This window comes from Candoia aspera, chromosome 2 (assembly GCF_035149785.1).
Source record: "Candoia aspera isolate rCanAsp1 chromosome 2, rCanAsp1.hap2, whole genome shotgun sequence".
NCBI classification, from domain to species: domain Eukaryota; kingdom Metazoa; phylum Chordata; class Lepidosauria; order Squamata; family Boidae; genus Candoia; species Candoia aspera.
In genome coordinates this window covers 123,860,820-123,885,208 of record NC_086154.1, presented here as the reverse complement: position 1 = coordinate 123,885,208, position 24,389 = coordinate 123,860,820, and the positions used below count along the sequence as shown (strand labels likewise).

Here is a 24,389-nt window from a genome sequence, read left to right as displayed (position 1 = left end):
CACTCTACAAAGTCTTTATTATGAATGTGAAAGTAAAATATTTAAGTATTGAATTGAAAGTGCTTTTTTTAAGTGCTGGAGTCATATTCTAAAAAAAAATAATCCTTATTTGATACTACTTTTTTTTCAACACAACAGGGTCTACAGTTATTATGTAAGATTTTAATCAGGTAATATTATTTTATTGTATACTTCAGGCACTTTGGATAAAGCTGCAGTTTTAGGTAGCTGAGATGACAGAGGCCTTATCCTGTGAGGTTATCAGTTTGAACCTATGGATCCTGAAGAAGTTGAAACAATTCTCTGTGCTGTCAATCCAGTCACTTGTGGATTGGACCCCTTCACTACCTGGTTAGAGAAAACTGCCACAGACATTACAGAAGGATGGGTTTGGTAAATGGTGAACACATCCACAAGGGAAGGGCATTCCCCTCCCACCGTGGAAGACATGGCACACTCCCTCCCAAAGAAGCCATCACTTGACCCAGCTATTTCAGACAACTGTTGGCCTAGCTCCAATCTTTATGGAACATTGCTGAAAAGCTGCATACAGCTACAGAGACTCCTAAAATGAAATGGGTTATCTGAATCTCTTTCAGTCAGGATTCAGGTCCAGGTATGGAACAGAGAGTTTACCCCACCAATCAGTATGGGATGAGGTTTCATCAGTAAGCAGACAATAGCCCATTATGCATCTCTACACCTGACTGGACAAGAGATGTAGCAAAGCACTGACCTGATGCCTACGTATTAGGATCTAGATAGGAAAAAACAGGTTCAAACTCAACCCTAGCAAGATGTAGTGGCTGTGTATTAGAAAGTTAACAATCTAGGAACAATCTAGCATTAGTTTTGGATGGAGGTTGTACTGTCCCAGAAAGTGCCGACTTGCAGTCTGAGGGACCTTCCTGGACTCACAGCTCCTGCTTCAACAGCAGGTAAAGTAATAGCCAGGAGAACTTTTCCACAATTATATCTGATGCATCAACTCCAGCCATTCTTGGATCAAGAGGCGTAGTGCACATTCAGTCCTGCCTTTGTCACCTAGATTACCGCAATGATTTATACATAGGGCTGTCCATAAAGACCATCTGGAAACTCAGGGCCTTGATACCTTTGAAACTGCCAGCTCCAGATTAACTCTGTCCATCCAGTAAGAGCTGGGAAAAAAGGCTTCTAAGCGTCTCTTCTCAAGGGAATGCCTCCACAAGGACACTGCAGTTGAGCTTTTTCAATGATGGTGCCCCTTGTTTGGAACAGCTTGCTCCTGATATCAGGACAACCCCCTCCCTGTTGGATTTTTGAAGAGATTTGAAAACGCAGCTTCTCAGGAAAACATTTGGGGACAATGAGAATTCCTTTTCCTTTGATGCTGTACTTGGGGGAGGTTTATTGTTTGAGGCAATAGCTGGCACGAATCTGAACACTTTACCTTCCTTACTTTTACATTATTTTTAATGTAATATACTAATCATTGATCAAGCTGACTTACTATTATTTAGAATATTATGATTTTGTTTTAATGTTGCTGCTGCTGCTGCTTGATGTAAGCTACTGAGAGCAATTAGGAATTAAGTGGCATACAAGTCATAGCAAGCAAGCAAAATACATTTCACAACACGGATTATGAATCCATTTTGTAAATAAATGTAAAGAGTTCTGAAAACCTGGTATGTATTTTTCTGTATGGATATAAATGCAAGAATGATCCATTCTCTCCTAACATTGAGTGGTTTCTGACGCCTTAAATCTTTTATTGTATTCATAAGAACAGATGGTTATATTTGTACTGCTATACTGTAATATATATCTAAAAGGTTGGTATGGAATAGCATTTTTGCTAGAGAAGTAGGGACTGAACACTTTCCTAGAGTGTTTAAAATAAAAAGAACTGTTTTATGATATATCATACTTGTCAATAAAGCATATGAAAAGAGGGGGTTCTAGTTAATCTTTCTCCAATTCAATTTCTCATTTTGCTGTTGCTATTGTTGCTTGTTTTGTTCATGAATACAAACCCAGCAACATATGCTCTGTTTTATTTTATATTAATACATAAGCTGATTTGAGTGAGCATTTTACTTGGAACAGCAGATGGAAATAACAAGAATCAATGACAAGTTAAGAGGGAAAGCAATTGTTAAAAGAAATTTAGGAAAATGACAGAGTTAATTACTAGACAGATGTCATCCTTGTGTGCATGTCTCATTCACAGCAAATTAATTCTGTATCAATGGGTATATAAATATATCTAACTAAGAATTCCATTTCCATTCCAACATGGAAGTGTTTCTGATTGCATACTTGGTAGAATGCCAAAAATTACATTCACCAGACTTTGGCAAATTAGATATCCTGTCAACATCTACCTTAATAGCTTTGCAACAGAAATTTGGAGAGGCATACAACCCTGAGGAAAAGCCACCACATTCCACACAATGTGTAACATAAGTAGTACAACAAATGACAAAAATCTGATATACCAATTTAGACTTCCACTAGGGATTTTCATACTTTTACTCATATGAAAATGTTTAAGGAAGACACACTTCCATGCTAATTTGCTAATTGCACACAAATGCAAACAATTTAAACTTTAACAGGTGGGACTTCTAAAAGGCTACCCCACCTGCTGGGCAGCCAATCGTTGTTGTTTGAGTTGAGCCTCCATTTGAGCCTTGAATTCCTCTGCCTTCTTCTGTTCACTAACCTTAGCCTGTTGTTCAACTGCCTGTGCCTTTTCTTTCTCCACCCTGCAAAAGAGAGGTACAGATAATTAATATTGGCTATTACAAAGGAATTACATTTTTATATAAAGGGAACCAATTTCCAGGTTATTAGTATGCTGCATCTAAGTTCCTGAAATTGTCCAGTGTCAACATGCTCCACTTCATAAATTATTCTTCCTTTTGAAGTATTTTATGAGTTGCCTTAGACCTGATCCTCTGCAAGTCTAGAGGAAACTGGGATCTAATGAACACTTCCTGCTGGGGGGAAAAAAGGAATGTCTGTCTCATTACATTTTCCCAATGCAGACCCCAATCCCTCTTCCTGTGCCATTCCAATGTCAAGAGAATTGGAGAATTCCATTCATATCCTTTGGCCCCAATTGCGGACAACTTCTGAATTTAATTCAAGAAATCTGCAAATCTCTGATTTGCCTGCTGCTTAAACCAAGCATTGGCTGAATTATTTTAGTTGCTAGATTAAACAATTTGATGACAAACCTTCTATGGATGATATACCTTTAGTGAGTGCAGTAGGGGTCAAAAAAGATCCTAAAAAGCTCTGAAGAAAGGTGCCTAAAGTAGTCAATTGCGTGAGTCAGAGGAAGGCAACTGAGCATTCATCAGAGGCTTAAAGCACCAATTCTGATTAGCACCAGCTGGCTTTGTTATTATGGTAGGCCTTACGGAACTCATAGTACAGCAAATTTGGAAGGCCCTTGATTGCCTTGTGCTAGAATAAGCCCAGCAACTCCTAAAGGAAGCACAAAGTGGAGAAGGAAATAGAGACAGAGAAAGGCATTGGATATAAAAATACAAAATGCTATCATCATGATGAGATAAATGCAAAGGGTAGAGATGCTGAAATTTGGAAAGTTTCTACTTTTCAAAGTTTGTATTTTCTTGAGTACAAAGAAACAGAAAAGGAAACCTGGGGAAACTAAGCAAGATTTTGGACCTGGGTGGAATTACCAGAAAGCTGGGGAAAGAGGGGATCATGAAGGAAAGAAAACCCAATATAGAATCTAGGAAGATAATGGCTATGCAGAAGGATTAAAGAAATGAAGAAATAGGAAAGAAAAGGGATTGTAAAGTTTTAATAACTGGAATCAGTTTAACAGCCTCAACAGCTTTTTTTTAGCATTCACTGAAATGAAGAAACAGTGGCACCAAGGATTTTTTTTTCTGTTTGTATTTTCTGAACTGCACTTACAGTTCTATGATTTTTCTGAGATTTCAGTTTGTTTGCTAAATCAATTAGCGTAACTTGAATACACCTAAATATGTACCTCAGTATAGCTAGAACAGGTTTCAATTGTCAGTTTACCTTTCAGAAAATGCTTTTATCTCCCATAATTCCAATTCCTCCTCTGCTACCCAGGTTTCAATTATGACTGGTCCTGTTTGCTTTGGTGTTTCTGGCCTTTTAGGCCTCAATGCACTTGATCTAAGGCCTTTTCTCTGAGGGGTTGGAGTTTCTGACAAGAAAGCAACATCAATCAATGCTCAGTTAAGTATCAGTATAAACATAAGTCATGTTCATCTCTTTAGGTTATTTGTGTATCTTATATACATATTTACCTTTTGGGGCCTCTGGAACACCAATAGGACAAATAATTTTCCGTATGCAGTATTCTGATCGAATCCCATACGGTCCAACATCTCTCCGTTTGATTATTTCCGTTGTCGTAATTTCCATTTCTGATGTTTCTACAGACATATTTCAACATTTTTATTTCAACATCAAAAGAACTTACCACAAATGTTAGCTAAAATTCTGGAGTTTCAGTTTAAAAACTGCACATATAGTTTGTCTTAGCATAAGTTAAAAAAAAACAAAAACCCCACTGGCACTTCACATTTAACTTCCATTATTAGCATAATTAAGAAAAGTTTTAATGAAGTGTATAATATGTCAGGGTACTCTTTAAAACTTTGTAACATCAAGCTTAAGTTACTGATTAAGTGAACCCCATAATGAAAATGAAATGAAAGACAGAAATGTGACTGATATCACTGAATTTTATACATATATTTATTTGATGAAAATAGCTGCATGTTTTGAACACAAGGCCTTTAAGGTAATATACAAAATAACCATAATTTTAACGAATAATTAAAAACAGAATAACAGAACAGACCAAAAAGAAAAGTCAACTACAATTTCTAATTTAGGTAAAGGTAAAGGTTTCCCTTGACATTAAGTCCAGTCGTGTCCGACTCTAGGGGGCGGTGCTCATCTCCATTTCAAAGCCGAAGAGCCGGCGTTTGTCCGAAGACACTTCCGTGGTTGTGTGGCTGGCATGACTACACGGAACGCCGTTACCTGCCCGCCGAAGCACTACCTATTAATCTACTCACATTTGTGTGTTTTCGAACTGCTAGGTTGGCAGGAAATTTCTAACTAACAATTTCTAACTACAAAACATTAAAATGAATGAGAAACAGAAATGTATTTTCTACCAGCCAGAAAATGAGTAATTGACTAATTCTGAAATGTGCCTTCGGTAGCCCTTGATCTAACTTCAAAAATCTTCTATAAAGCAAATAGTTGAGATCTGTGTCAAAAGGAATCTATAGGAGCCTGCTGCATTTGGAGGCAAGAAAATATCAGGGAATATTGTAAAATATTCCTAGTCTTGTTTACAATGTAAAAGGGAAATGCCTTTTACACTGTCACATCCAAACAACATTCTGGTCTTCCACCTCCTTGGTTTCAGTTGAAAGAGACTGGTAAAGTTCAGTGACAATGATCAAGAGTCAACCCCAAACTCCACGATATCCTCTCTTAGTATCTTCTTGAAGATGTTAAGAAGGACATATTTACTAATTAAATGACTAATATATTAAAAACGAATCCACATTAAGCAGTATTCTCTTACTAGCAGTTTATACATGTGGAGTCTTACACTGGTTTTAAAAAATCTATTTTGAGGATTGCTTTTTAAATTGACATCTGTCTTGCATACTCTGAAACTCTGGAATATGACAAAAAGGCTTATGATATTTCTGACCATAATAAAAAGTTATCACTGAATTTTTGCCCCCAGAATTATGGGTCAATATAAGCAGAGAGAGGGGATAATAAGATAGGGAGAGAGAGAGAGAGAGAGAGAGAGAGATCCCCCCCCCAATCTCAAACATATGACTCTGGGCAGCTGACAGAGAACAAAAACCAGATAAAAACACCATTAAATAAATAAATAAATAAATAGATAGATGATAGATAGGTAGATAAATAAATAAATAAACAAATAATAAAACAAATAATAAAATAAAATATAGGAGCTGAGATAAAACCAACAACACAGTCTACATAACCAAGATACTGGCTCAACCACATACCCAGGGCCACAAGCTTGGCAACAAAACCTAGTCTTTAGGGCCTTACAGAAAACCAGTAGGGACGGGGAAATCTAGTCTCCAGGGAATGATGTTATGCTGAACTCCCAATGCTGAATGAACAAAAGACTTATAAAAAATGAGCCTGACCAGCTAAAATTAAAGTTACAAGTTATATTGGATTCAGATATAAAGTTCCAATAAGCAATCCTTTATGGAGATGAGTATGAACATCTTGGCTATTCTTCCTTCGAGCTCAGCAACAAAGACAGCTCCCAGGTCTGTAAAACCAGTGTTTCATAGTATCCCAACTGGTAAACTGCAGCTTAAAGGTTCGCTATAAACCAGAAATGCAAACCAATTTGCAGTTCTAGTTTATAGGAAATGCTTTAACCAGTTCCCAATTTAGATGTCACAGAAAAGCCATGGTAAAATGAACTATGTAGTCATTTATTTGGCCTAGTGGTTAAGGCAATGGGCTAGAAACCAGGAGACTGTGAGTTCTAGTCCTGCCTTAGGCATGAAAGCCTAGGGCTCCAACTGGGGGGGGGGGGCGCCAAAATGAAACAATAGTGTTTGTATACTGAATGTTTCCTGGCACTTATAATAATTCCCACAATAAAACTTGCTAACACCTCCCTCACCAACCCATGGGGGCGCGGAATCCATGTTTGCCCCGGGTGACACCGACCCTAGTTGCGGGCCTGTGAAAGCTGGCTGCGTAATCTTGGGCCAGTCCCTCTCTCTCAGCCCAACTCACCTCACAGGGTTGTTGTTGTGGGGAAAATAGGAGGAGGAAGGAGTATTAGGTATGTTTGCTGCCTCAAGTTATTTATAAAAAATAATAAAGGTGGGATAGAAAATAAATAAATAAAGTTTGTGCAGCAACACACAAAGACCAGAGAATAAATGCTTGTGTTTGTTTCTTATACCAGGGAATGTATTACTCTGAAACCACTGTCAGCATGCTTTGAATTTTCTGTTGAACTAACAGAATCCAGACATCGTGTAATACTAGAGAGTACAAGTTGTTGGCATCTCTGGGTATCATATTTTCTTTTTAACAAATATCCTCCTACTTAAACAACAACAAAATTCAGGTTTATTGCTATGTAAAATTCACTTAGCTTATGCTTAGCAGTGTGACCACAGTTTACTGTTAAATCATAGACTGAAATTAATTTCAGTTTCATTCATATTCATCCAAGGCATATGATATATTGAGTGGGAAGAAAAAGCATAATATAAATTGAGTAACAGTTAAAAAAACAGAATTTCTTAGAAATAATTGATTTCAGAGTTCTAGTTCCCATAATATATTACGTATTTTGCAAGAACGTTTAATTATCCATATTTCTGAAAGTTAACCCTACCTGTGCGTGTAGTTCCTCCTCCCGGTGGGGGTTTGGCAGCCATGTCATCCCACTTCAGGCATGCCCAGAGTAACCGCAACATGAGGCTAACCCCTGCCAAAGATTTTACAGTCTGAAGTCGGTACCTGGAAAAAATCAAAAAGGAAATCATAGGCTGCCCACCTCCACTATCCTAAAGGAAACAGCCTAAATGTCATAGATCTCCTGGGATAAAATTTTTGTTTTTCTTTCAATCATAGTTAAAAATGGAGTGTACTTTCATATACAAAAACACACAGAGTACTAGCAGTGATTATATAGGCCTATGCTACGACATATTGAATTCTGCTCATTTAAATGCCAAGTTACAGAATATTTTTAGAATGGCAGGTCAGCTAAGTATAGTTTTACAGTCTTAATTATCCACTGAAACCAAATAATAAGGTATTAGCTATTCTCATGATAGCTTTGATAAGCTGACCAAAGAAGGTAAATTATGAAAAAACACTATTCTGCAATGGCAATCTGAAAATTATTTTTTATGATTTCAAGTTTCTAGTATTAGTAAGCTCTAAATAATACTAATAATAATTTATTTTGAAATCTCTTTTAAGTCTTTGGTTACTGCTACAATGAGGTTTATCAAGCAGAGCCCTGTTTAATAATATAAAGCAAACTTACTACGTAAAGCCTTTTGTCTAGCCCTAACAAATGTGTCGCCCTCCTGAAGTTGCTATCATTCCATGTACCACAGCCACAGGACCAATTACGAAAGGAAGAGGAATAATTCTGTAGCTCAGAGCTGGAAACCAAAGTTTTCCACCCAACCTTGTGGATAATCTTAAAATAATATTTTTTTTCAGTGTTCAGTTCTTTAGGCTGCATTCATTCTAAGAGGCTCAAGTTAAAAAGGATGGGATAAGGTTCCAGGATACTTCTAGTTTCAAGTTTTTGGTCTCAGTGGGCATTTATTCAATATATTTATTCCTTACAGTGCATACACTCTGCAGTCTCTCCTGCTTCTTCATCACTCTGCACATCAGATGCATAAAATTGACAAATGTGCATTAGGTGGAAGGTCCCCTTTCACTCCCAATACTGCTCCCATACCCTGACTGAATAGCAGCTGAGAAACCTTTCTTTCTGAATACACATACAAGGAATGTTATTCTCCTGTTAAATATAGATTCAGTGTCTAAGGGACAAAATAATAAGCAATTAAGATTTTAAAGTGATGACAATTAAAGTGCTGGATTATAATATATTTACAGCGTATGCACAATAAAATCTTCTCCCACTCAATGTTATTATTTTATAACATTGATATAACATTGTACCTCCAAGTGATACCAAAAGTTGGTCTTGGGGATGGATATGGCCAGATGTCCAAAGCAGGCTTAGCAGTATAGTTGAAACAGGGAACTTCTCTAATCCCTCCTTTTCTTGCCAGCTTCTTCAAGTCATCACTGGGTAAAACAAATATGCTCTTTTTACTACTTTTAGTAACAAACTTTCTGTAAGATGGCAATGCTGTTCCAGAACGAGTTTTTTTAGGTCTTGAAAATTTCATTAGTTTCACTTTGTCCCTTGTAGAATATTCCTTGCTGATTGTCATAGAAGTCACCAATGTTCCAACTGGTGTTGTCAAGGAATCAGTCACTGTTGTTGTAACTACAGTTTTACTATGTTCTTTTACAGAAATAACATCTGTACTGCTGTCTGTTGTGGGAGTGGTAAGCTTTGTTACAGTGGTTGTGGTTGTAGTAGTTACAGTGGATATGGAACAATTTTCAGTAGATGACACCACACTTTCTTTATCTTCCTTGATTGCTGATAGCTCTGACACTTTATAGATAGTTTTTGATTCTGTAGAAACAGTAGATGTGGTGGTCACTTCTGTCACAACAGCTTTTACTGCGTTTTCTCCATTTATGTTTTTAACTCTATGTGTCTGCAGTCCATTCTGATCAGCAAAGTCATTACTCAAACTGGATTCTTCACATGAAATTACAGGTGAGAGGGCAGCTTTCTTAACACAGGATGATTCAATTTCCATGCATTCTGTTTCACTACATATACTGTTCTCATTACAGGAATGGAAGGCTGGGATGGATGCATCATCAACTGGACTAGATCTTTCAGAAGAACACTGCTTTCTTCCAGTATCTTGAGCAGACTGAGATGTACTGTCTTGAGGTAAAACACCATCTCGAGAATCACAGTCTGGATCCACAGAACTCCGTAAAGAAAACTCATTGCCTGAATTTCTTCTATCATCCACATCTTCCACAGCAATATCTCCATTCATAAATGGTTTTACAGATTCATTAGAGGGAAATGATTTACCTAGCAGATTGCTTTTATTAATATTATTGACTTTAGAGTCAATATTACTCTCAGCTTCTTCAAGTGCCTCTCTTTTTAAGCATTCTTCATTTGGTAATACTTTAAAATCAGCATCTTTTCCATTAATCTGAAATGCTGCTGACTTCCCTCTTTCCATTTGGACATCATGTTCTCCATTTTTATTGTTATTTTTATCAGCAATGCTCTTAATCTGATCAAAGCACTTGCTTATGGAAGTTGGAGGATCACACTTCGCCTGGTCTAGCTTTTCACCATTTGTTTCCGTAATTTTAGAATGTGTAATTTCATCAATAATATTTTCTCCTATCATGTCAGGAATCTGGGCTTCAAATGCTTTTTCTGAAATCAGCTCAGTATGCAATGATTTTAGGCCTTCAAGGGTTCGCTTGGGATTTAATGCAATCTTTGGTTCAGATGCATCTTCATCACTTTTCAGTAGACTTGCATTTATGTTATTTGCTTGCAGAGATACTGCTGCATGATGATCCTCTAAATTAACAGCTTCTTCAGAATCACAGCCCCAGTTTTCAGTTCTTAATGGTTGGCTTTCTTCCTTAATGAAAGATGCAGTGTCTTTTTCACAGCTATGTTCAATTCCCGCTGGCTGTATATTATGTTCACACTTAGGCTCTGTGATCTTTGTTTCCTCTGAACTTTTTTCACTGTCCTCTAACACACTGCATTTAGCTGATCCTTTATTGTCTATTGCTTGAGAATGTTCCATGGTTGAATTATCATTCTGCTTACTCAGCACTTCATTTTTCTCTGTATCCACTGGTTCAGAAACACTTTCATGAGCATTCATTGCTATCAAACGTTGAGTATCTGAGCACTGATCTGAAATGAGATCTGATTCTTCTTCTAAAGGTCTATTCAAGCAAGATAGGGATTGGACTGATTCACTGGTTTTATTGAAGTGGAGATTGTTAGGTGACAAACAGTCTTTAACAGGATCTTCAGATTGATTTGCACCTGAAACACGGACTCTTTTTTCTGAAGTTAATTCTATATGTTTTCCATCTTCTGCCTTAGCTAACAGTAGGCCTGTATTCCTTTGTGGACTCGGAGATTTACAATCTGAGGAATTAGCAGTAGCTTTAAGCTTAATTCTTTCCAATCGTTGCTTTTCCTCTAGTGTAAACTGTTTTACTCTTCTTTCAAGCAGTCCATCTAATTTTGATGTTTTAACTTTCCTTTTGTAACATGTCCTTAAGTGAAAACCTTCACTAACGTTTATTAAATCTGCACTGATTGGAGTTTCTTCATATTTTGTGGAAGTATCCATTTTCATTTCATCTACTTCCATAGGTTCTTCCTTGATGTCTTTATCATTTTCACAGATTTCTTTTTCATCTATAAAGAATAATTTTTAATCAGTAGGACATTTTATCAATTAATATATATACTGACAAACCTGAGTCAGAGCTCCCTAACCAGGGCACATTCCAATTATGTAACTTACTCCCACCATTATGTATAGCATCAACAACAGCCATGCTAGGTGGAGAATCCTGGAAATCTGAGATCACCCATTTGGAGTGAGTTCAGACTGAGGAAGGCTAATCTGTGACTGATTACATATTATTTTGTAATAGTATATGCAGATATACTATGGAAATAATAAAGTACTTTGTTTCTACCAGTGAATAATTATTTTCTCTAGACTGTTTTCAGGAAATGTTACCCAGATAAAATTTTGCTCAACCCATGAAAGGTTAAATGTTTATTTAAATTGATAAAGTGCTTATTACCTTCCTTCGCATGATCCAATTTTTCAAAATGTCTGTCAATTTCAGCTTTTTCTTCACTTAATTCATTTTCTTCCTTGGTCTGACTTTTCTTTGTGGTCTCAGAATTTTCAGTTTCTTTTTGGTCCTTTTTATGTGGTTCACGGAAGTTCTTTATTCTATCTTTCAAACAACAGTGCTCTACTTTTACTTTTGCTGGATTTTTCCTTTTATCCAATTCATGTTGTTTTTCTGTGATAGCAGTATTGTTCTTTCCTGATAAAGAAATACATATATATTCATATGATTTTTATCATCTGTCAGTATGAATACTCTTAAAAGGTTTTCCTTTTACAGTGTCTGCCTCTATGAGAGTCTTATACTAAGACTCTCATAGAGGCATACACTATAAAAGGAAAAACTTTTAAGAGTACTCAAGATTATTATTTCTCACACTCTCCAAGCCTAGTACTGTATTTAGAAATAGGACTACTACAATTACAGTATAGCACCTTATTTTTTTTCCCTGAAATGCAATTTTCTTCAATAGAAATGTTACTGACCATTTCCCAACATGATCTCAACAGATGTAATTCACTAAACCTGATTACCAAGAGTACTTTAAGAAGTATTATCTATTACTACATAGATTTTTATCTCAATAAAACCAGATTGTTATTTCAGTATCAGTAGCAACAATTATAAAATGACATTTTAAACAAGCTGCTTTGTTTGCAAAAGGGATTCTGGTCTTGTAGAGGTTCCCACTTAGGAGAAACAGAGGTAATTTTGTCCATTTTCCTTCTGCTGCAGTGCCCATTCTTTCTCACCATTCCAAAAGGCCCCCTAACCTTCCAAAACAGATTTTCTGGTCATATCAGGAAGAGGGAAATCAATAAAAATGATCTCCCATCTATGGAAACATCCTATTTGTCAAAGTCTGCTCTGTACAGCTTTGTATCTATTACATTGGGGTTAGGATACATTACCAAAACCACCATTTTTCTCTTTAATTACAAAATTTAATAAAGTTAAATGGGCCAACTATAGAAACTTGGCATTAAACCAAAAATTAAGGTATTTATGTGACTAATCAGCAATATTTTATGCAAACACCAGTATTTAATTGATAGCTACAGAGTATTTTACAGATATATTTTTTAAATTTTCTCCTAAAATGCTTGCTATAACTGGAAAGAAATTAAAATAATATTACATCATTGCTTGAAAATGCATAGTAAAAACTGGTGTTTGATGTTCTAAATTTCATTTGCAATAAATAATATTTCAAAATTCATAGCTATATTTTGTCAGCCACCCAGAGTCTGCTGATCATCTATAATAAATTTAATGAAATAATAACAATGATGATTTCCAACACTTACCAAGTAGCAACTTTCTATAACTGACATTAGTATTTCCAGGTAATCTGGGTACAAATCTATGAACATGCGTTTTACTAATCCATATCCATCCGCCATATCCTGTTACTCTATATTCTTCTCCTTTTTGTTTCCAGACCTATGGAAGGGTTGAAACGTATTTGCTTAATTTTGATATGAATCTGCATCATTATACACACAAAAATATGGCTTTTAAATAATTAATGAACCTGTCTCACCTCTGCTTTATGAATTCAGCTAACACTCAAAGTGACACTTAAGGAAGTTTATCTAAGGTCTGGTGCAACATCTGAATACATGTGCCTTAGTTAACAGCCATTCTTCATTGCCAGAGATTGCTATACCAGGAAGGTAGGAGCAGACATATGACTTGAAAAAAGGCAGACAAGTAATGCTAAACCTTGCTTTTCCCTTGGTTTCCTTGGAAGTTCAAACAATGTTTAGGTTCTCAACTCTGATTAACTCAAACCATAACTGGCAAGATATTTAAAACTGAACCTTTGTCTTCTCATTATGTTGCTAAAAGGATTGACCAAGAATATCCTCTCCTGAATATTGTGAGTGTTAGCACTGAACACTGTTTCAGTGGTAACCATACACCCACTCGTTTAGCGACTACCTTGGTTAGTGACCATTCGCAAATACGATGGTAACAAATGGAAATAAACAATTCATGTTCCAACCAATGCACACATTTACGACCAAATTTCATGTGCCTGACAACAACACATGCCGGAGTAATGCTGGTGCAGCTGCATGGAAGAACTTTTATCTGAATGAGATGGCAGCGACCAGTGATCTTTGCTCTCTTTCTCTCAGTCACGTGTTTACTTAGTGACCATTTTGCTTAACAACAAAGTCTCTGGAATGGCATGTGGTTGCTAAACAAGGATTGGGTCTACAAAATATGGTACTACATGAACTGCATCCAAGAAGGCAATAAATAAAGTTTATGTATTAGTTATAAACAAACAAGTACAATAATATATTACAAAGAATTCCAAAGCAGTTTACAAATCCTAGGTCTGGACTCAAAGTAGAAAAAAAGCTGGAATAAAAACAACCCATTAAAAGTAGCAACGCCATATAGTAGGGAGAGTTAATGGCTAATATAAAAAGAGGGTTTTTAAAAACGTGTCAGCATTTTGGGGCCTGGTATAAAAAGGGTAACTGAAACGACGAAAGGCTTACTTTCAATTAAGAAGTCATAAACCACATACACGCATGACTCTGGGCTTAAATAAGCAAGTTTATAATTAATTATACAAACCAAGTATATAGAATACAGTATGTACCACCACACTATTGCTAGGAGAAGCACTTTTGCTAAGAACTCCAGTCAGTGTGGAAGAGGAACCGTGTGCAGGCCTCGTAGTGATAGTGAGTTACTTTTTCTACCCCTTCTTCATTCCTTTGAAATCATACTTACTACAGGGCAGGAAAATGTGTGGCTCTTTGGATGTTCTTGAACTATAATTTCCAGTATTCCTCACAATTGGCTGGGGTGGCTAAAATACAGCAGAATCTGGAGGGTTTCCCCACTGCTCACCCTTTCTCTGTAGGAGTTAAATTTGGGGATAGTGACCACCTCAGTTTAAGAATTTATAACTATAATTCCCAGCAATGACCATGCTGGCTGGGGAACTCACTGAACACTGAAGTCCACACATCTAATAGGCACCTCAGCTGGGTATATACAATACTTTATCTAATATTTTTATTCCTTTCCTTCCTCCAAAAACATCTTTGTACAATTTATACAATTCTGGATGAGTTTTAACAGAATTAAATTTGTCACCTATTTTAGAAACTCACAAGCAGCTAATCAAGTTGTTTTTCTTTCTTTTTCTTGATTTCATTTTATAAACATCTATCATTCTGCTGAAATCTCTCTGAGAAGAGAGAAGCCATTTTTATTTTTAGGTGACCTTGTTTAATTTCCAAGTTAAATAAATAGGTTTTGTTATCTTAAGAATGATAACCTTGTTTTTCATAAGATGCCACAAGCTTTGGAATTCCAAATTAAAAGTCAGTGGAAGCTAATTAGCCTCAACTAAATACACTAATTTATATTTGATAACTTCCCCAAAATTGGATATTTCTATGTTGCAAACAAATACTAAAATATTATTCAATGATGCATTATAAATGTCACATTTAGGAATTATGGGTAATCTTTAATATTTCCAAACTGCATTATATTCCCTGATGTCCAAATTTAAACAGAGATTAGAGTTTTTTGGGGATTTACTATCTGAAATTAATCTTGAATTTATTAGCTCAAGTTATATACTACCAGTCTTCATCAGTTGATGTATGTCAATCTAGATAATAACTTTTTTTAAAAAGCAAAAAGAGGTTAATTAATTTGTATCTACACCTAAGTTACAGTCAGGACCAGAAATATTGGAACAAGGAAAACTGTTTTGGCATTTGGCCTTTGTACACCACCACAGTGAAGTTGAAAGGAAACACAAGCAGATGGGAGCGAAGTCAGGACTTTCAGCTGTAATTCAAGGGGGTTGACAAACGTGGGGCACTAACCATTCAGGAAGTACAGCCAGTGGCATACACACACTCCCATTGTTGGCGGTATAACCCCCCCCCCCATTGTTGGTGGCTCATAAGTAATGGAACAAATGGCTGACAAGCAGCTGCATGGCCAGGTGTGGCTTGTTTCCTGGGTACCCCATGACCAATCAAGCAGATAAAAGGCCTGGAGTTGGTTCTGAGTGTTACATTTGCATTGGGTAGCTGTTCACTGGAACTCTCAACATGAGGTCCAAAGAAGTGTCCATGCAAGTGAAGGAGGCCATCATTAGGCTGAGAAAACAAAATAAACCCATCAGAGAGATAGCAAAAACATTGGGAGTGGCCAGTACAACAGTTTGGAACATCCTGAAAAAGGAGGAATTAACTGGCAAGCTCAGCAACAGCAAAAGGCCTAGAAGACCACAGAAGACAACTAAAGTGGATGACCGCAGAATTCTGGTCATGGTGAAGAAGAACGCTTTCACAACATCTAGCCAGATCAAGAATGCTCTTGAGGAGGTAGGCACGTCATCGTCAACATCTACAGTCAAGAGATGGCTTTATGAATGTAAATACAGAGGCTTTACAACAAGGTGCAAACCACTGGTAATGCTCAAGAACAGAAAGGCCAGATTAGACTTTGCCAGCAAACACCTAAAAAAGCCTGCCCAGTTCTGGAATAAGATTCTTTGGACTGATGAAACCAAGATTAACTTGCATCAAAATGATGGGAAGAGAAAAGTATGGAGAAGGAAAGGAACAGCTCATGATCCAAAGCATACCACATCATCTGTCAAACATGGTGGAGGCAGTGTTACGGCATGGGCACGTATGGCTGCCAATGGAACTGGGTCACTGGTGTTTATTGATGACCTGACTGCTGATAAAAGCAGCAGGATGAATTCTGAAGTGTATAGGGCTATACTTTCTGCTCAGACTCACCCAAATGCTGCTGCCAAACTGATAGGATGCTGCTTCATATTGCAGATGGATAATGACCCAAAACATACAGCAACAGCTACCCAAGAGTTTCTCAAGGCAAAGAAGTGGGATGTTCTTCAATGGCCAAGTCAGTCACCTGATCTCAACCCAATAGAGCATGCTTTTCACTTACTGAAGACAAGACTGAAGGCAGAAAGACCCACAAACAAGCAGCAGCTAAAGGCAGCTGCAGTAAAGGCCTGGCAAAGCATCTCGAGGGAGGAAACTCAGCATTTGGTCATGTCCATGGGTTTCAGACTTCAGGCAGTCATTGACTGCAAAGGTTTTCATCCAGGTATTAAAGGCAATCCTTATATTTGTAATGATGTTGGTTTGTTCCATAACTTATGTGCCACCAACGATGGGTGTGTGTGTATGCCACTGGCTGTATTTCCTGAATGCTTAGTGCCCCACTTTTGTCAAACCCCTTGAATTACAGCTGAAAGTCCTGACTTTGCTCCCATCTGAGTGTGTGGTGTACGGAGGCCAAATGCCAAAACAGTTATCCTTGTTCCAATATTTCTGGTCCTGACGGTACCTTCCAGTTCTTCAGTAACTGGTTCCACTGTCAATCTGTTCATGCTCTTTAGACACTATTTTCTAATATTCAAATGGAATCTGCTCTCTGTAATCGCAATCCATTATTCTGTGTTTTGCACAAGGAGTACAGATCTTATCCTCCTTTAGTACAACCTTCTTTCAGGTATCTGATACTATCATATCCCCTCAGTCTTCTCTTCTCAAGGAGAAACAATCTCAATTTCTCTTCACAGGACTTCGTTCTTTGTTCCCAGATCATTTTTATTGTCCTTTGAATTTGCTTCAGTTTACCTGAATTTTTATTACTGTAGGATGCCCAGGATTGGATAAAATAGCAAAGAAAGCAACTGAGTATGCAGTACAAATATTACTTCACATGATTTGGAAAGTGTATTTTTATTGATGCAACATTTGCCTTTTTTGCATCACTTCACGTTTCTTGTTTTTGATTGTCAGTCTTGTCCACTGAGCCTTATTTTTTGTTTGATTCTCTTCATTATGAAGAGCTGCATCCTCTGTCAGCTCTTGTTGTAGTGCCACCTTTCTTTGATCTGAGAAACCTTTACCCTCCCTTTTCAGCTGAAGTATGGTGACTCACTGCCCAATCTTCTTTTTTCTTTCGGGAGTACTACAAAGTTGCTCTTCCAAGTTATTTTCAGGCAGAAATACAAACAAGCCCTAGGAGTCACAACTGTACAGTTCTATCTGTTCATCTTTGCTTTTATTGCTTAAGAAACAATGAGAAGTATTTTTCCTTCTCATTCCCTTCTCTGGCTCTCAGGTTAGTCAACTTACTGTTGTCCTAAGAGGAAAACATTTGGCCAAGGACCCCCTTAAACTCTCAGTGAAGGAACTTGGTAGCCTTATATTCCTTCTACACTTATATTCCTTCTACTCCCTTCTGTGAAGAAGGAATCCCACAATCATATTCCACAATGATAAAGTCATCCACAATGGTTAACAATCAGCTGTCCGGTCACACACCTTGCAAACAGTCATTCAGGAGATGACCCTTTTACCCATCACAATTGAATACACAACCCTCAGAACCTCCTGTTTTTCCCTATTCCCATGAAATGGGAAAATCACAGTATACCTGGATTCACAGCAAAGCTTCACAAAAGTGGTTCTTATTCCCTGTGGCTTAAAGACATTCCAATCCAGTATCTTTCAGATGCACTAAACTACAAACTCAATGGTCCCCAACTCTCATGGCTATCTAATGGCCATCAGGTTAGAGAGGGCCATTCTAAATCTTCTCCTCTCAGGAAACCACCCCAAAGATGCAATCTAGTTTTTGGTGATCTTTTTCTCAACTAAGAGAACCATAAAGAAAGGTAATTCTTCCACTTGAGAGGAACTAAGCACCTTTAGAATAAGCATGAGTGTCCTAATAATTCTCAGTCAGATTTTACCTATATCAAAAAATATCATTACTTAATGACATTGTTCATTGTTATTGCCTTAAAATGTATTCTTTTTTTATTGTCTGACTTTAGCTAAAAACAGTACTTCATGGTTAGACAAATTATTCTGAAAGCCCCTAAGAACAGAACAGACAAATGCCTGTTACTATTCAAATCCACTCAATCTAACAAAGGTGCTAGAATCAGATGTGCCTCTTTGGAGAAAAATCTCATGGTTCCAACTAAGAGAATTCACGTAAAAAAGGTAAAGTCATCCTTGAGTTGAACTCTATTTCTAGTGACATCTATGCATCATGGAAGTTGTTTGCCATTCTGTCCCCCCATTTCCCTGTCTAGCCTATAGCCAAGGAAATCCAAGTGGTCCCCTATCCAAATACTAAGCAAGGTCAATCTGATCATGTTCTGAAATCAACCAGGTTATTTTGGGTATTGTCATCTGCTGAATTCATGCAACAATCCCCCTCCCCCCCAAAAAAAACTACTGATCTGATTGCAAATAAAGGCGAGGGGTCTGTTAAAAGCAGATTAAACCCAAGGTGATCCTTTTGTTTGGATATAATGTACAAGATTTTGTGCCCACTCACGTCCATCTTTGTACAGGTAAAGAAAAAGGGGAGCAGTTTTATTCCATAATTTACTTTTCCCTCTTGCTCAGATTCTGGTTGTTAGAATTTCCATGTGCTAAGTTAAAAGTTCAATGCACTCAATTTTGTGATCTTCTGAGCTAACTATTTAACAACCATCTATGTACCATGCTTACCAGAGTAAGAGAGAAAAAGATCACACACACCCTTTTGGGGATATAGGTTTGCCATTCCCAGCTGGATTCCTAAGAAATTGACCTCCACTCAGAATTCACTGGGGGAGAAGAAAAAGGGTCCATCTAAGAATTTCCCTTAATGAACTCTACCACATTCAATATCAAAGATGTTTGGTGATCAAATGAGCAAGATTAAATCCACAATGAAACGGTATCAGATGACAGCAGCACTCCAAGTTCATTTAGGTCCCCTCTTTTGTTTATTGTATTACTGTAATTATTTCAACTAGCATCCCATTAATATTCACAGCCTTTTAAATTAACTCAAAGATCAGTAGCAATCTGCTAAAATAAACTGGTTTTTTAAGAAGAGAATAAAGTTATGAAGAAATAATACCTGGTGTTTGATGGGAAATGTATATTTCACCCAAGTTGCTTGTTGCATGGTTTCTTCTTCCTCTTGTTTTCTCTCCTTTTTTTTCACCTTCTCTTTTTCTTCTCTTTCAATAGCTGTCATTCTGCGCAACCTAATCGTAAGATACACATAAGAGCATTTCAAGTATGAGGCTGACCTAGAATTGTCAAATATTTTGACACAGATTAGATTATCAGAACTGCTTTAATACACACTCAAGTATGTTACCTGGTGTGACCCAAGGACTCTCTCCAAATGGGCAGCATAACAACTGGTTTAATTGCACATTCCAATATAGCCAGAGCCAATGCAAATTCTCTAGGTTTGCTGCACATCTGGACAGCTTTGATCCAATTAGACCTATTATTTGACAAAAATATGAAAAGCATTAAGTACATTGTGTTCACTAAGCCATCTCCAACAACAGCAAAACAAAAATAATAAAATAGCAAGCAACAACTGCTATGATACAAAAAACCCTTGAAGTGCTGATAACTTAACCCTATCTTTAACCTTAGTCCTGGGTTTACTGGAGTACATCTGCAGCACGGTAAAATATAAAACCTGATGTTATTCATTTTCATTCAAATCCTTCCTTAAAAGCCACCTCTCTGTGATGTCTTTGGTATAATATCCTAATTCTCTTCCCTGCAACAGAAGCAACTACCTACTGCTTTCATGTTTACCTTATTTTCACTCCTTTGTTTTTCCTTTATTTCTCCAGTGTTGAATGTTCAACTGAAAGCTCCTCAACTCTGGTGCATTCTCCCATAATCTAATGCTCACATGCACAACATACCTAGGAAAACCACAGATGTCTTTACCTGTGTGAAGCCCAGTTGGGATGAAGGAATGAGGAGGGGATGTTATTCTCAAGCTGAATTATTGTTAACCTTAGAGTGGATATTGTGAGAACCTTTGACCCATGGACAGAACCATTCCATTTGAACTCTCCAGCAGGACTCAGACAAAACTTGTGAGAAAGGTGGCGCCTTTTGTCATGGTCTTCTCGGTGCTGATGTTTATTCAGAGCAAAAGAATTGGTAGCATATTGATTATGGTAGATGCGATACTTCCCTTCTTGACCCAGCTTAAAATAATTGCTGATGTTTCCTTTCATCACTATTTCCTTCTTGGTATTCATTCGGGAAATTTCCCCTTGGGAATTAACCACAAGCACCTTATTGAAGTCAAAACAAAACAAACAAAAGCAACAAATCTTAACATTTATTCTTAAACTTAAACTTCAAAGTTTTAAACAAGAGGCAAAGTTCTGCAGCCTTTAGGAACAACCATGCTAAGAATGAGCAAAAATGCTTACTATGCCATGTACTTGACCACATCGGTTTTGCCTCATTAGCTATAATAATGTATTAGTCTCCTACATGCCATGATAGTTATTGCTTATGAGCCAAAAAAAGAGTTTTCTATACACTTAACTCTACTGCCAGTTTACCATTATCACTTTTGAGGGGGAATGTTCTGTTTTCCTTGTTATTCTTTTTATTTTATTTCTGTATTATTTGTAGGCACTTAGAACCTTTCTGGAATTCACCGGCATAAATACTGTCTTAATAAATAAACACATGAACAAACCTCAATAATAAACTAGGCTTGCATTTCCATTAACACTTTTGGCCAAAACAACATAAGCGGATTCATGATCTCTGATAGCAGCACAATACTTTTGCATTCCAGAGCAAAGAAACTGAAATCACATGTTTAGGAAAACAAATACCATTCCAGACTCAGCAGCATACAAGTATAATAATAAAAAAAACAACAACATACATACAGTATATACATACATGTGTAGATTTTGATGCCATCATTGCTGGTATTGGGTGGCATTCCCATGCACATTTACTTTGGATAGGTTTTGTTTCTTAACAAAAATCACTATGTAACTACATTCATTTGGCATTTCTAAGACTCAGAACACTTCTTGTTTTCAACACTAACACAAACCTCTTTGCCTTCTTTAAAAAGCTTATTTGCTTCATGCGCTGCAGCAGCAACCTGCTGACTTTTTAGCTGGCTGAGTTTGCTATCTGGATTTCGTAACCTAGTGACCATTCGTGTTGAACCTGGAGTGCCTCTTCCACTGCTTGGAGATTCACTTCTCTCACCATTGGATTTATCCCCTACCAGAAAAAAAAGATGAGTACAGCTAATTACACCATTTAAAACTGCCAATCAGCATATCCTAGTGACTGCTGTATTAGTGTTGTTTTTACCTAGGTCCTCCAAGTTCTGAGACCCTCCTTCAATGGTTTCCACTTCATCAGAATTCTTCACAGATTCACTCTGCATTGAATTTAGTTCATTGCTACTGCTGTTTTCTGGATCAGACAAAAGTGCTTCAGCAGATGGATCAATGTTCAGATTAGGAATTGTCTTAGCTGTTTCATCTACAAAAGACAGCTATTTTAGGTACTTAGTATTACCTGAAGAACACTTCAAAACAGAACATTAACATCTGAAGTCAGAAAGCTGCAAAATGCTAATATGAATAAATTCATAATTACGTGTGATGGACACTCTAAAAGCATATAAGGAATGATCACACAGAAGTACTGAATCTTTTATTTTACACCCACATTCCTACTGGGAAAATAGTTCTATTTCTTATTTTAGTTCCAAGAATGATTTTTTTTCCTTTTATTTCAACAAGCACATCTAAAGATCAAGCTACATATTTTGCAAAATTACCCAGGTTTCTTTCAGATTGTAGTACAGCAAGTAATGAAATTGCTTTAATGTTAAGAGCTCACAAAACTGTAACAAACCCCTTGCCCATACCCAGGAAAGAGAGCTGTTCTCTGATGGATTGCTGCATATTATTTGTTCTGGTGGGAAAGCATGGAACTAGGGTTACTGAAGACTTGGAAGAAAACTCCTAAGGAAGCCATGGATAAAATGAGAGGAAGGAATAAAACAACACTTTCAACAACAAGTAGTAGTTAGTGTTGAACTTGGTGCTTTTAAAAATAAACACCAGGATAGGATTAAAAGTGTTATATTATTCAGAATTACAAGAATCCAGATAACGGACAACAAATGGACTGCTTTATTGTTCATCCCTAAAGTGCATGCCCTGGTCATACCAAATCAGACTGTTCATGTGGTCATAATATTCACAGAGATACTTCAATCATATAAAATAATATTATGGAGACCAAGTTCCTCAGCAGATGGATCATGTGAAACTAATATAATGCTGTCCTTTCTGTCCTTTTCTATATTATTTTAGGATGGAACTGGGGGAACATGGGTGGATGGACGAGAAAGGGCATGAGGGAAGGCAACTTCCCACTGATAATGTGCTTAATATTAATTAGGGTTCATTTCAAGAAACTGCGTTGACAAGTCATCATCTGAAGTTGATGTTATAACATTAAACCTAGTTAATGTTAGCAATTTAATGTGCCAGATAAGCAAAACACAAGAAAGTGGGAATAATAGATGATTATGAAACTGGAGGCAGCTGGGCATTTTGTGATTAATAATCTTACCTACCATGGTGCCTCGAGGATGTTTTATTCTACAATTCTTATTAGTACAGGGGAGCAAGACTTTGGATTTTATAATCCAAAGCATCTAGTTAATATTTTATTGGAAATACCAGCACTATGCCATCAGTTAGCATAACTAGCAAATATAGTAATGTGAAAAATGTTCATTAAGCATCTTTAACCAATGTATATCAATACTGTACCAGAGTTTAGGCAGACTACATTTGTGTCTTTGAGTCAGTCTTGAATCCTGGTGGCTGCTTGGACATGTTTCTGCAGTTTTTTGGGCAATATTTTTGGAAATGGCTTGCCAGTGCCTTCTTCCTAGGGCTGAGAGAGAGTAACTGGCCCAAAGTCACCCAGCAGGCTTTGTACCTAAGGTGGGTCTAGAACTCAAGAGTCTCCTGGTTTCTAACCTGGTTCCTTTAACCACTAAATCAAACTGGCTCTCTTATGCAGACTGAAACTGTAAAAAAATTCAGACACATAACCAATCACAACTCCAATAACCTCTGAACTTAATAACTATATATTGACAAAGAAACACAAGTAACATTCACAGTAACTTTAGGAAACTACTCATTCAGTTCAAGACACAAAAAACATGTATGTACCTGAAATATCCTTAAGGTCTTCTGATGCCAAATTTTTGTCTGCCTCATTATCACCAAGGATTTCTGAATCACATCCCAGCATGTCCTTCCCTTCAGAAGCATCAGCCTCTCCTGCAGAAACATTTGTGATGCTGCTTCCAGGAAGTGATAGTACAGAATTGTTTTTATCACAAGCATCTGCTGGTTCTATAGGAAATGCATGATAAAAGTTCATAAATATTTTTAAAACTGGTTTACAAACCATGTTAACTGAACTTGAACTGAAAATAAGTTCATGAAAGCTGCTCTCAAGCATCACTAGGGAATTACAGCTGATTCTTCAGTGAAAAATAGCTATAGGAATTATAAAATTCAAATATATAATGTACGCTATTTAAAAAAATGCATTAGCATTGGTACTATACATAGGCTGATAGAATTTTGCCAAGACAACTCACTCTGCATAACAAACACTCTCTTCCAACAACCTAAGATACGGCTTTATACATGGACTTCACCAGACGGACAACACCAAAATCAGATAGACTACATCCTTTGCAGTCAAGGGTGGTGGACATCTATACAGTCCGTAAAAATAAGACCTGGAGCTGACTGTAGTTCAGATCACAAACTTCTTATTGCACAATTTAGGATCAGACTAAAGAGATTAGGGAAGACCCACAGATCAGCTAGATATCAGCTCACTAAT

General features: G+C 37.0%; 1 protein-coding gene across 5 annotated transcripts in view; it reads right to left on the bottom strand.

The window, feature by feature from the left end:
- BPTF (bromodomain PHD finger transcription factor) overlaps nt 1-24,389 on the bottom strand; it is an 88,108-nt gene that overhangs the window by 31,544 nt on the left and 32,175 nt on the right. For 3 of the 5 annotated variants that reach the window (XM_063293489.1, XM_063293491.1, XM_063293493.1), the window contains exons 5-17: nt 23,702-23,887; nt 21,810-21,983; nt 21,541-21,716; nt 20,397-20,752; nt 19,801-19,932; nt 19,555-19,684; nt 12,900-13,035; nt 11,539-11,790; nt 8,758-11,140; nt 7,442-7,566; nt 4,308-4,436; nt 4,054-4,204; nt 2,630-2,753 (exon numbers count right to left, since the gene is read on the bottom strand). In XM_063293489.1, coding sequence (XP_063149559.1) covers nt 2,630-2,753; nt 4,054-4,204; nt 4,308-4,436; nt 7,442-7,566; nt 8,758-11,140; nt 11,539-11,790; nt 12,900-13,035; nt 19,555-19,684; nt 19,801-19,932; nt 20,397-20,752; nt 21,541-21,716; nt 21,810-21,983; nt 23,702-23,887 — 4,454 coding nt within the window. The remainder of the gene's footprint in view (nt 1-2,629; nt 2,754-4,053; nt 4,205-4,307; nt 4,437-7,441; nt 7,567-8,757; nt 11,141-11,538; nt 11,791-12,899; nt 13,036-19,554; nt 19,685-19,800; nt 19,933-20,396; nt 20,753-21,540; nt 21,717-21,809; nt 21,984-23,701; nt 23,888-24,389) is intronic. The other 2 variants (XM_063293492.1, XM_063293494.1) reach the window with 1 other exon arrangement.